Genomic DNA, 12,402 nt, shown 5'->3' with positions numbered 1-12,402 from the left:
CATTTGCCTGAAGGAGAGGAACAGCCCCAGCCTGCCAGCACAAAAGGGAGACTTGCTCAGGCGTGTGCCTGCCCCAGGGAATGGGTTTGCACGTGCCTGTGCAAACACATGTCGGGTTTGTGGCTGCCTGGGGACCCTGCTGTGCTGCTGCACTGACCTGATGGGCTCCGGATCACAGCCTGCCTGCACAGGCAGGGTCCACCTCATTAGAAACCCCGGCGGCAGACCCAGAGCACGAGTTTGGAGCAGGCTGATCCCGCTGCCTGCAGCGGTGAGGGAGGCTGAGCCATATCAGTTGGGAGTGCCTCAGCCCAGCTGGGCAGGGAGGCCCTGGCAGCTCCAGTTTCAGGCTGCAGGCAGGCATTGATGCAGAGGGGCTTCTGCAGGGGAACAGGAAAGAAGCTCAATTCCTCCTCTGTTAAATGAGTGATTGCATTCAGGGGATGTGGGGAGGAGACCATCAAGGAGAGCCAGCACCAAAGCACAGAGTGGTCTCCATCCCCTCGCTGTGGGGGGTGTGTGCAGGACCACGGGGTGTGCCCAGTCTTGGGGTGCACATACCAAGGAGATTTCTTGGTGCATGGTACCTCTTCTCTGCAGCCACACACGGATGGGCTTTTGTGCACAGCCACATCCAGGCCCAGCGGAGGGCTCTGCGTGTCTGACCATTGTTCCTGATGGAGGAATATGGCTGTGGGCTGCTCTGGAGGCCCCGGCACGCTGCTGCAGCTGCCCGTGCCCTGCTGGGCACCAGGGATGAGCTGGGCAGGACGGGTATCCCTTCCGGGGCCGGTTTTCAATGGCAGTGGCAGAGCGCCAGGCTTCTGTGGCCTTTCTCAGTGGCACAGCAGAGCCTGGGCACTTGGAGAGGAGGAGCAAGGAGCAGGGGGAGGGAAGGGGGAGAGGAGACAGAGCTGGAAGCTGTTAACAGATTTGCTTTTTATGGAGTGCGGGAGTTCATTAGTGGACACAATCCAGATGGCTGCAATAAGCTGGTGAAATGTGATCCTCCTCTGGGAGCTGGAGCACTAGCCAGGCTGTGAGAGGGAAGGGGGGTTGGTATTCCTGGGCATTCCCCAGACATAACCCTCATTCCTCACCCTTTCCTGCCTGCCTCCCCAGCACAGGGGAAGAGCAGGTCGTGGGGACCAGCCTTTGTCTCTTCATGGGTGACTTGTGATACCCAGAGTCAGTCATGTCCTAGCCCATGCCTGGAGCTGATGGCCCTGCAGAGGACAGCTTCCAGGCCTGCAGTAGTCAGGCTCCTCAGGAGCACGCTTTGATCCCGTGGTGAGCACATGGGCATTTGGCTGCCGCCTGACTTGGGGTTTGGCTGCAGGCTCTGCTGGACGCAGCCATGCAGGGGAATGGGGACGCCTTTGGGTGCATAGGCAGTTTAGGCAGTGTTTGGCACTCTTGACTTCTTGCCTCCCCTGTGCAGGGAGACACCCCAAAGCACCGTGCTGAGAAAGCCAATGACCCTGACTTAGCTGCCTACCTCGAGAACCGACAGCACTACCAGATGATCCAGCGAGAGGACCAGGAGACAGCTGTGTAGTGCTTGGCGTGCCTTAGCCCAAGGCAGCTCACGCAAGATGAGACGAGGACAATGCCAACTGGCAGAGCTGTGTCTGGCCCAACCCTCCACAGATGCCAGCCTGGTCCCTGGAGATGGATGCAGAAGAGCTCTGCCCCAGGCTGTGCTGGGACTCCATTTATGAGGACAATGGGTATTTCAGACTTGAAACCTGATTCTTTGTGTGTCCACCCCTTCACCTCTCATTCACCACATTCCCTGCCCTAGGTGGGCTCTATCCCCCAGCCCTGTTGGAGCAGGCCAGGCTGAAGCCCCCAGGCACCCTTGTTCATGGGAGTAATGCCAGTGCCCCCTCCACAGGCTACCTATGATCCTTGTAGGATATCATTGCCCAGCCCCTCTCTCTGCTGGCAGTGCCCCTCTTTTAGGTGCTTGGCTAGGTTTGTGTCCTGTTCCTCCTCTCCTGTCTGGCACAGCTGTGGGAGGCACAGGATGCCTGGACAGCCTGCAGAGGCTGTGAGCCACAGACTTTGCCCCAAAGGAAGTACCACAACCTACTGCCTTCCGCTCCCTCCTGGGGTTACACCAGGTCTCTGTGTTGCCCTAGCCAGAGCCTTCTGCAGCAGGAGGGAAGTCAGTTGTGCATCCAGCCTTTCCTCAGAGCATCAGGGACTGGTGCAGCTGGAAGCAGGGCAGCAGGTGACGTCCTGATGGGCCTTTAGTGCTCAGTCAGCAGTCTGACTCCTGGCTGGGGTGGCATGGAGGAAGGCTATCGAACCCTCCCACCACACTTCTCTCCATGGGGTGGAACACTTCGCACACCCACTCTGCTGAGCATCTCTTTGTGAGCCTGCTGCAGGATGGTGGAGAGCTGCACTCAGTTGGGGCAGTGGCAGCAGTGACGCCTGTTATATTTCCCAAATGCTGACTTGGATTCAGCTGCCCTCCCTGCTTCAGTTTCGCCCTCAATGCCAGACTTTGCACGGGGCTGGACGGGCAGTGCTGGGGTCAAGTGCTGCTCTCAGGGATCCCCTCCTGCCCCCCAACCTGGCAACATGCATCCTCTTAGTCTGAGTCCTGCTATTCCCCAAACTGGGCACAGGGCTTTGCAGGGAAAACTTGAGAGCTCATGCAGCTGAGACACAACCCACCTGGGCAGACCATGAGCTCACCCCCTCCAGTTTTAGCAAAAAAAGGAACCATCAGGGCTCCTAGCCTTGAGTCATGCCTGCAATGGGATGGAATTTCACCAACCACCTGCCATAGGGTGTGAGGCACCACAATCCATCTCTCCTGTTGATGCTGTGAGTGCTTGATGCAGAGACATCAAGCCAGGCCTTCAGCAAGGCTTTTGCAGAGCTGAGTCTCTGAGACCAGGAGGTGCCCACAGAAGAGAAAAGCTGATGATGACTCTGAGCCTAGCAGGCCTGCTTGGCACTTTTGGTGAGCAGTGGTTGTGAAGGGGGTTGCTGCTCGCAGCTTGACTCCAGGGGAGGACACTGCTGCTGCCGTGTGTGGTCTGTGCAGTCCCTGTGCACTCACACACGGCTGTGCCCATGGGGTAGTGGTGGGTGGCACTGTTTGAATCCCTCCTATTACCAAGAAAAGGGTATGAGGATACTGTAGGGAACAACAATACTCTTCAGACCTTTTGCCTAGGGGCAGGGTTTCCTTGAAGGATGGGCGATGCTGTACTGGGGAACTGAGGCACAGGGCAGTGTTGGCAAGTGATAGCGTACTAATGTGTTGACAGCTGGGACACTCCAGAAGTGCCTGGAGTTATCAGCACTGCTGGCAGGCCACTGACAGACAAGGCACTGTCATCTCAGACGTCCACATCACTGCTGCCCCAGATGGGATGCCCAACTTGGTCCAGAGGCATTTAGAGCCTCCGTTTTCCCCTTTCTCCTTTATAGTTTTTGTACAGGTAGTTGAGAGACACACTGTCCCCATCCCTGCCTGGCCCCTCCATACACCTGTGAGCTGAGTTGCTGTGCAATTCCAAGCCTGCTTATATTTTGGTGAAGAAGGAGGGGGTGTTGGTTGCCCTGCCCCCTGAGGGCAGGGGTTCTGTGCAATACCTGGGTCTGTGTTTCTTAGACGCTGTTGTCGGATTGTATTTTTGTAACTTTGTGAGGGTGCTGGCTCCAGCCGGCCCAGGGCCTGGCATGAGCCTGTGTTCCCGTTGCTTTTCAACTTTGACTGTTTGGATGTTGTTGTTTCTTGCCATTTAAATAAAGAGATTGATGTTTTAGTTCCTGTCTCCTGCTGCATCCGCAAGATTGCAGTGGGCACTGCACAACAGTGTCCTGCATGGCACAAACAAGGTTGGATCCCAAGGCCTCTGGCCCTGTCCGAACTTGGGGATACTTTTGGAAGCTCCCTGCTGTCTCATGTCCTTGTTCACTTCCTAGCACAGCATCCTGCTGGGACTGTTGCTAGACCTTTGTCCTGAGGGACCTTCTCCTCCATTCTATGTCATACATCAATGCTCAGTGTAATGTGGGAAAGGCAGAAAGTGCACTGCCTTCCCAAGTGTCCAGGCCTTGGACGTGTGAGTCAGCAGCCTACTATTCTTCCTTGGGGCAAAGGCAGCAGCCCCAGTGGCTGCCACAGCTGTCAGTGGATACTACAGCAGCATCCAGCCTCCAGTTTCAAAACGTTTGTTGGCCTTCTTTTGTAGTGAGCTGTCCCCAGCCACGCTGCTCTGCACTCTGTGGGAAATGAGCTGCCCGGGGCTCTTTCTGTTCATTTCCAGCTCCAGCAGGGTGTCTTGGGCTTCTGCCTCCAGCGCTGAGCGCTGAGGGCAGGGATTATCTCTGCCACTCTGGTGGAAGGACCACTCTCTGATTACAAAAGCAGAGGATTAGGGACACTTCTGCTTCCATCCTCAGACTCATAAGGATGACTGTGGTCAACACAACTTCTGTCCTGTGGAGTTTCCTTTGAAAAAGGAGGTAATTGCAGTGGCCGATGGCATGCTGGTGATGGAGCCAGTGGGTGATGAGGAGCTATACTCATATCTTAAACTCGGATTTCTAGGGGCAATTTGGCAGCTTGCCTGGTGCTCCTGCCAGCCCTCTCTGCCTGGAGAAGCAACCTCCTTCCCTGCCTGCACTGTCCCTTCCACCCCCACTGTGCCTCTCTTTTATGGTCTTCAAACTTCACCTCCTGCCCAGAGCTAACAGTGAGGATCTGTAGCAGGTGTAAGGCACACCAAATTGTTCTGGCCTCCCCAGGGACCAGGTGTAAGTGCAACTGGGAGGAGGGGGCCTGCTCTGCTTCAGTGCCCAGACCCCGGCATGCTGGCGCTTGGCCCACAGCTTGGCAGGGAGGCTGCCAGTAACCATGGTAATTGGAATCTTCCAGCTGCCCCAGTGTCAAATATACAGTGGGGAAGAAAAGCAGTCCCACTATGTGATCACTCTGATGAGGAGTGTTGGGGAAGGGGCAGTGTACCTTTGGGGCAGCGGCCTGCCCTTCTCTCCAAAGGGTGTCAGCATCCACTTTCTCCTTTTCAGTCAGGTGCTAGGGGTTCAGTGTTCTGTCTGCCCTCCTGTGGAATGGAAGCACACCTGGAGGTGTAGGCACCAGGTACATGTGTGCAGGCTGGAGAGAGCCATGCAAAACCAGCCCTAGCTAAGCAGAGCTGGGGTGACAGCAGTTGGACCTGTTAATGGTTACCTCACACACACCTCAACAAGGAAAAGGTCCTTCCTCTCCCATGCATGGCTGTGTCCCTGAACTGGCACTACTGCAACATCCACTACCAGTTCCCCAAGGACCAGGCTTTGACCAGAGATGGAAAATGCAGAGCTCACATGCCATGAATTAGCTTGTGACATTTTTAGAGGTAAAAAGCTCAAGCTAACCAATTGCAGGGAAATGCACCTGGGTTGGTCACACTCCCTCTTTTATCCTCCTTTCCTCAGTATGAGGCCTCTTTCTGCAATCATGACTGCTTATTTGAGCTGGGGAAGGAGCCATTTCCCCCATGTCCCTCAAAAAGAGCCCAAAGGGACCAAGCACAGCCACTGCTGAGAGTGATGTGAACCAATGCATCTCTGCTCTCTCCCAGAGCTCGCTGGCACTTGTCTCCTGGTCCCTGGAAGGAGTGAAAATTTACACAGGGCTTCACCGTACCTCACCCTGCTGTGTCCTGGGGAATCCCGCGAAATCTTCAGCTCCTGGCCAGAAATAGCTGAAAAGAAGCTGCAGTGCTTGCTCCATACCTAGTTCTTTAATATTTCTATAGGCCCTGGTGTGCTCATCACAGTCCTGTGATTCAGACAGGCAAACCTGATATACATTTAGGTCCTCCTTTTTTACACTGAAGTTTGTCTCAGCGGCTTTCTTCAGCTTGAGTTTAAAGGCCCAGCAGTGGCGGGAGGTTATTGGCTTTGCTGTCTGCCCAAGCTATCAGGATCCATTCCTGCATCCTGGGCTCAAACATACAGCCTGGCATCTCCAGATGCCTCACCACACAGAGCAGTATCTGTGTGTGCAGCAGGAAGGGGTGATGACATGTTCCCACATTCGCCAGCTCTCCTCAAAATCTTCAGATGTTTAGGAAACTGCTGGCAGAGTGGCAATTAAATGGGCAATCTCTTGGAAAGTGAATCCTGGTTTTGAAGCCGCTCATTAAAAAGAGCCCCACTCCCACCTCCCAACCCAGCTGTGGCAGCCCTGCTCTTGGCAGACTTCTTCCAGGACAAGAGGTGGAGAAATGGCTCCATTCCCCACCTCCATTCCCCACCACAGCCCCATTTTTCTGGCATGACACTCTCCTGTCTGGCTGCTAACTCCAAAAGAGAATTGGCTGGCTGCTGCCTTGCTCACCTCCCAAGAAAAGATGACGGATGAGGGGAAAGGAGCAGTCACATCTGCAAGGTCCTTCTCATCCCCCACCAGCAGTCAGATACCACCGCTTGGTCCAAGGAGCAGGGCTGTAGCATGGCTGAGTTGGGGACAGGCAGGCAGGTCACAAGGGGTGGAACTGGAGTGACACTTGGGACAGCAGGTAAGTGATGTGCTGCTCTGGGTGCTGAGCAAGTACCCCTTTCCTGGCAACCTCCCACGAGGGGCAGAGCGAGCAAAGAAGGGTGAAAAGGGCAGAGACTATGAAAGGTCGCTCCACTGATGCCAGTGGCCTTAATGGAAAAGGAGGCATCCGTGGAGCTGGTGGAGACACAGGGTGGTTCTCTTTACTTCACTGAGGCCTGGGGGTGCCCCCGGGGCCAGCTTCCAGGAGAACTCAGAGCAGCAGCCCCCAGGGGAGACCCTGCCCGGCTGTTCAGCTGTGCATCCTTCGGCCGCTCGGTGATGTTGGGGTGCGTGGTCAGCCGAACCCGCAGTTTCCCTAGTACCGCACCGCGGGTACGGGTTGGAGAGCACAGCAGGAAGATGAGAGGGGACAAGGGACAGGGGCTGTGCCCCGCGGGACCTGACGCCCCCGGGCCCGGTCACCTCCGCCCGAGGGCGCGCCGCCGGGCCGCGCTGCCCCCGCCCCAGCCTGCCCCCGGGCCGCCCCTCCGCCACCCTGCCTTTGTGCCTGCCGAGGGGCAGAGGAGGAGCTTGCGGAAAGTTTTGGGCTAAAAACCCACCTTTTTGCTGCCAGCCGAGCCCGACGTCAGGGGCCGCTGTGCGCCGCGCGGGGCTCCGCACGCGGCCGCCACACAAAGGCAGCAGCTCCGCTCGGCTCCCTCCGCTCCCAGGTGAGTGCGGCCCCCGCCGCAGCCCCGGGCCCGCGCACGGCGGCACCGCCCGCCCGGCCCCACGGGCGAGGAGAGCCGCGACCCCCGTCACCTCCCCGGGGAGGCGGCGGGCAGCCAGGCTGAGGGCTCCCCGGAGCGGGAAGGGGCTTTGCTGAGGGGGGGATAGGCTCTGGCTGGGGAGAAGCTGCAGAAAAGGGCGATTTGGGCCAGAGGACGGGGGTTGATGGCCCCCCGGTGCGGCATCGCCTGAGAGGAGCCAGGGAAGAGCCTGGAGATCGAGAAGGATGGAGTTTGGTAGGGAGTCAGGGCACCTGGAGAGCAGATGGGTTGAGACAGTGTCCCGCTATCCTACCCCCCCCCCCCCCACCCATTCCTCTGGGGAAGCACCCCACACTGGTTCAGGGAGAACTCAGCTGGTGGAGATTCTCCGATTGGGGCCCGGGGAGCTGCCCCGGAGCGGGCTCGACCACCGCCCGCCTCTCCGGAAGGCGAGGAGAAGAGGCTCTACAGGGCTCCCGGTACAGCACCTACCCTGAAGAGGGAGCAGAGGGCAGGGCTGTGCAAGGGCGCTGCCTGCCCCCCTCTCTGTCCCCCGTGCAGGGGCAGAACCCTTTTCCCTTGGAGCACCTTGTGCTCCCTGCGAGGGGAGGTGAGGCCGCCTGCTGGAAAGCCCTGCACGCCCCGGCTCTGCATCCCTCAGACCTCCGGGAAAGGCTCCTGGCCGTGCTAACGCCTTGGCTCACGGGCACATGCTCGGTCCCCCCTTGGCTGGCAGCAGGGAGCTTGCTGCTGTGGCGGTGCTTCCCGGGCGCTGGGCTGGCTCCTCGGGGCCGGGCCGCCTGCTCGGGGCTGGGGAGCAGCTCAGCCGGCAGAGGTGGGACCGCAGTCCTGCATCCACCACTGCCAGAGCCAGCTGCAATTTGAGCCGGGCAGAGCCGAGCCGAGAGGTCCCACTGCTGTAAAGGGGCTGTGAGGGGGGTGCCAGCCCAGCCGCCGGCCCGTTCCCAGGAGCACATGGGGACACCGCTGAGGGATCAGGAGCGGGGGAAGATGTGTGCCCGCTTTAGGAGAAGTCGGTGGCACTACCTGGCCCAGAATGGTCCAAGCTTTCCCATTGCAATCGTGGGTATTTGAGCTGTGCTTCAGCTTCACCGGGTGATTTTATTTTTCTTTTTAGAGCTGATCATAAAACTCCAGGGCACCTAGAGGAGGGGGGAAGGGAGAGCAGAGACTGATGTTATGTGAGACCCAGCCAGCATCTGAGGAGGAGAGAAGCCAGGCCCCCACAGGGATGCAGGAGGAGTACGGCTGTGTGAACATGCCTGAAGGTGCCGTGAGCCCAGCCAGGAAAAGCTCTTGTTTGCCTGGCTGTTTGGAAAACCAGTTGGGAAACTGCATGCCCTTTTCCTTATGAATGCTTTAGGATGAGCCGTGACTGAAGGTCCCTGCAGACCTTTGCCTGGGGAATGCAATGTGCTGGGCCAAGCCTGGGAGCAAATTCAGAGGTCCCTGGTCCCAGACACCCTGGGGTATCTGGTCATCCCCTCAGAGGGCATCCTTCTAGCACCCCTGTGTACACATGGGCAGGGCCCCCCTGCACCCGTGGCAAACAGAGGGAGTCTGTGCCTGGAGGTGAGGCCAGGGTGAGCACAGCAGCTGGGGCTGTCTGCCCTGGGGGCTTGGAGACCATGCCAGAAGCACCTGAGCAGAAGGTGCTGGGCTGGGAGATAGGTGCAAGGAGCACAGGGAAATGCTCTGAAGCAAAGGATGGGAGAAGTTCACACAACACCTGAAACCAGGGGGATGCTGTGAATAGGGTGGATGTCAGAGTGCTACCCCATAAGAGCTGCTACAGGAAGTGGGACAGCCATGTCTGTAAGTCAGCTCAGCTCCAGCCTTGTCATCTGTAACCAGCCCATCTGCGCTGAGCCCTTGTCCCCTTCGAGGGCAGATGGGTGGGAACAGAGCTGAGCCGTGCTGTGCTCGGCAGGATGGCTCCCAGCCGGGCTGGGTGAGGGGGAGGCAGATCTCACCGCCACGCCTGTGCCCTCAGCCAGCCTGTCTGTGTAATTCCCTGTGACAGTTCAATGCAGAGCAAAGCTGGCAGCTTGGCGGCGGATGCATGAAAGGTGAGTGCACTGGAGCCTGAATAATGTGAGATGCTGCTCTCTGTGGCAGGCTGCCCAGGGGAGGGAGCAAACCCTGACCCTGGGTTCTTCCCTGTGCTGATGTCCCCTGGGGCTTGTGATTCATCCTGTCCTCTACAGCCCAATCCTGTGAAGCCCAGCACAGAGCCCGGGCAGGTGCCATGTGTTTTCTGAATGGCTGCTGCCACACAGATATGGGTGGCATCTTCAAAGGCTTTGGGGGAGTAGGGAAGGGGTCTCCAGATTTGAAACACTGTCTCTGCATGCCAGCACTCTTGTTCTGTGAGAGCAGGATCTGGGACCCCAGTGTTGGCAGCAACATCCCACAGAGTTTCATGGTAGCAGCTAGAGGGGAACCATCACATGGTCCAAGGCCATCGGGGCAGGGGGACAGGGCAAGATCCCCAGAGCCAAATCTTTATGTGTGTGCACCCTTGTCCTCGACCTGCTCCCAGGTGTGTGCACACCTGCACACCCCCTGAATGCATGGGTGGTGTGGGCAGTGGGCTCAGCACTGCCACTCCATCCCTCCAATGAGTTTCCACACTGTGGATGCCTTTTCGGTGTGTGTGTTTAATCCACTGATTTAACACTCAGACTTCTCGTGGAAGCAGATTTGTTTTTCTGGGCTTTTATCCTTCTCCCTGGCATCCTCTGGAACTGGAGTAAGGTACTATGAGAGCTGTGTTCCCTGGCCCCGAGGCTCTTTGGTGTGGGGCGGCAGCCTGGTGGGTCATAGATAAAGGATCCACAGAGAAATACGGCAGTAAGGGCTGGCAACTGGCACCCAACTGTAGGATTTTCCCCAGATGTTGTGGGGCTGTGGGGTTCCTCATGGAGAGCATTTCTACCACATGCAGGGCAATGGGGAATTCTGCAGGAGGGGGAACAATCTCTCAGCCCAGCTCCCTGGTAGGATGCAGTTGTTGAAGTACACAATTAACAATTAACAACACTTCCTGTTGCAATTAGTGAATATATTCTACTGGATGGCAAAAAGCAGGGCACAGGGGTGTGCACATACGTGTAGGTGAGTGTGTGAAAGGGAGGCAGCTGCTGTCTTACTCCCACACAGGCTGCCCCACATCCCACCATGCCCCTCCTTGACACGACATTGCACCCCAACCTCGAACCCACCTCTCTCTCTCCTCCCTCCACAGGCAGGATGCAGGCTCGGAGCCTCCTCCTCCTCCTGGCGCTGATCCTGGTGGCTGCTGCCGCCGAGGCTGGCAAGAACAAGAAAGGTGAGAGGCAGCCTGGGGCGGGGGGCAGAATGGGGCATGCTCCCCTGTCCTTGCAGAGAGCACCCACTCCACTTCTCCGTGCAGAAAAGACAAAGAAGGATGGCTCCAAGTGTGAGGACTGGCGTTGGGGACCCTGTGTTCCAAACAGTAAGGACTGTGGCCTGGGCTACCGCGAGGGAACCTGCAAAGATGAGAGTAGGAAGCTCAAGTGCAAGATCCCCTGCAACTGGAAGAAGAAATTTGGAGGTGGGTACATGGAGGTGGGGTGGTTGGGGACCACCCTGTGCTGGGTGACTGGGGCTAGTGTCCTGTGGGGTCCTGGCTAATTCTGGTGCCTCTCCGCTCTCATTCAGCTGACTGCAAGTACAAGTTTGAGAGCTGGGGAGGCTGTAGTGCTCAGACAGGCCTCAAGACTCGCTCCGGCATCCTGAAGAAAGCCTTGTACAATGCCCAGTGTGAGGAGACTGTCTCTGTGACCAAGCCCTGCGCCTCCAAGATCAAGTCAAAGTCCAAAGGTCAGTCCCCACCACTCCTGTCCCTAGAAGGGTCCTGTTGCAACCCTGGGCAGGGTTTTTTTAGAGGTACCTTGGCCTGTTGAGGTTGGCTTTGCTGATGGTGTGGGTGATTTCACAGGATGCTCTTTCCTTTGCACTGAGAAGTCCAGCTGCTGGCTGGATGGGAAAGTGCTACTAGGAAAAACCCTGCTGCCCCCACAAACCACTGCCATCTTTGGTGGGATGGGGTTTCCCTGCTCTCCTCACTAGGACTGGTGCAAAACATGGTTTGGCATGGTGGGAGGCTGCCTGCAGGGATGCAGCCACTGCGCTGTGCTCAGCCAGCCATGCTGGCTCTGATTCTACCACAGCAGTGTCTGGGGAACTGTGAGCTGCCAGCAGATGCATTAACTCTTGTCTCCTGTGCTTCTTGAATGCAGCAAAGAAGGGCAAGGGGAAGGACTAGAGCAGGCAGCCAGCGTCGTCAGCAGCCCCTCAACATGGTGCCTACAGGACTGGATGTCCAGCTGCAGCTGGCCCACACTACAGTCTTCCTCCTCGTCTCCTTACTCCTTTCCATGACCTCCTCTTTCACTGAGATGCCTTGTTTTACTAATTAGTGTTGTAGAGAGCAAACCCACCCACCCTGCAGGAGAGGCTGCCTCCTTTCTTGCTGTCCCATGGGCACTGCTAGTGCATCCTGCTCACCTCCTCTCAGCTGGTGTTGGGGTTCACTGGGATGTGCTCGGAGAGCTGGGATGGAGCACACATTTTTCCACCCTCCAGCACAAATTACTTGCCTTTGGCACATCCTTTTGCAAGCCCAGGAGCCGCCTTGCTCCTCCAGCAGGTACTGGTGCCAGAGGGAAGGGCTGGGTGGTGAATGCCCAAGTAACCACATCACTCAAGCTTCTCACTCAAAAACTGCTCTCACCTCAGGGCTTTATTCCAGCATCCCTTTGGCTGGGGCATGACTTACCTGTAGCAGCTGAGGAAAACACAGCCATCACCCTGAGAAGCAACTGTGTCTCCTCTCTGTCACTTCTAACCATGTGTGTCCATGCTGGGCCTGCAGCCCCTCTGCCTTTGCCATGCCAACACCACTGCTGGGTGGGATCTCTCCCTCCTTTTGGATTTTTTTTTTTTTCTTTTCCAATAAAAATCTTTTTTTAAAAAAGTATCAGAACCCCTCCCTGTTGTCCTCACAAGGTACTGCTGTGCTGGAAACCCCAGCAAACCCAGTTTTGCTGACTCCACTGGCACCAG

At 57.2% G+C, this 12,402-nt stretch overlaps 2 protein-coding genes across 9 annotated transcripts in view; both read left to right on the top strand.

The window, feature by feature from the left end:
• Positions 1–3,791, top strand: part of DGKZ (diacylglycerol kinase zeta) — a 46,947-nt gene extending 43,156 nt beyond the window's left edge. For all 8 annotated transcript variants that reach the window (XM_063398478.1, XM_063398476.1, XM_063398475.1 and 5 more), the window contains one exon: positions 1,442–3,791. In XM_063398478.1, the coding sequence (XP_063254548.1) occupies positions 1,442–1,558 (117 nt within the window). In that variant the 3' untranslated portion in view covers positions 1,559–3,791. The remainder of the gene's footprint in view (positions 1–1,441) is intronic.
• Positions 3,792–7,058: 3,267 nt separating this feature from the next.
• Positions 7,059–12,284, top strand: MDK (midkine). Its single transcript, XM_063397331.1, has 5 exons — positions 7,059–7,251; positions 10,559–10,642; positions 10,727–10,888; positions 10,996–11,157; positions 11,577–12,284. The coding sequence occupies exons 2-5, from the start codon at positions 10,564–10,566 to the stop codon at positions 11,600–11,602; spliced, it is 429 nt and encodes a 142-aa protein (XP_063253401.1). The 5' UTR covers positions 7,059–7,251; positions 10,559–10,563; the 3' UTR covers positions 11,603–12,284.
• The last annotated feature ends 118 nt before the right edge of the window (positions 12,285–12,402 follow it).

This window comes from Prinia subflava, chromosome 5, assembly GCF_021018805.1.
Source record: "Prinia subflava isolate CZ2003 ecotype Zambia chromosome 5, Cam_Psub_1.2, whole genome shotgun sequence".
Classification (NCBI taxonomy): Eukaryota; Metazoa; Chordata; class Aves; order Passeriformes; family Cisticolidae; genus Prinia; species Prinia subflava.
This window is presented reverse-complemented; position numbering and strand designations above follow the sequence as displayed.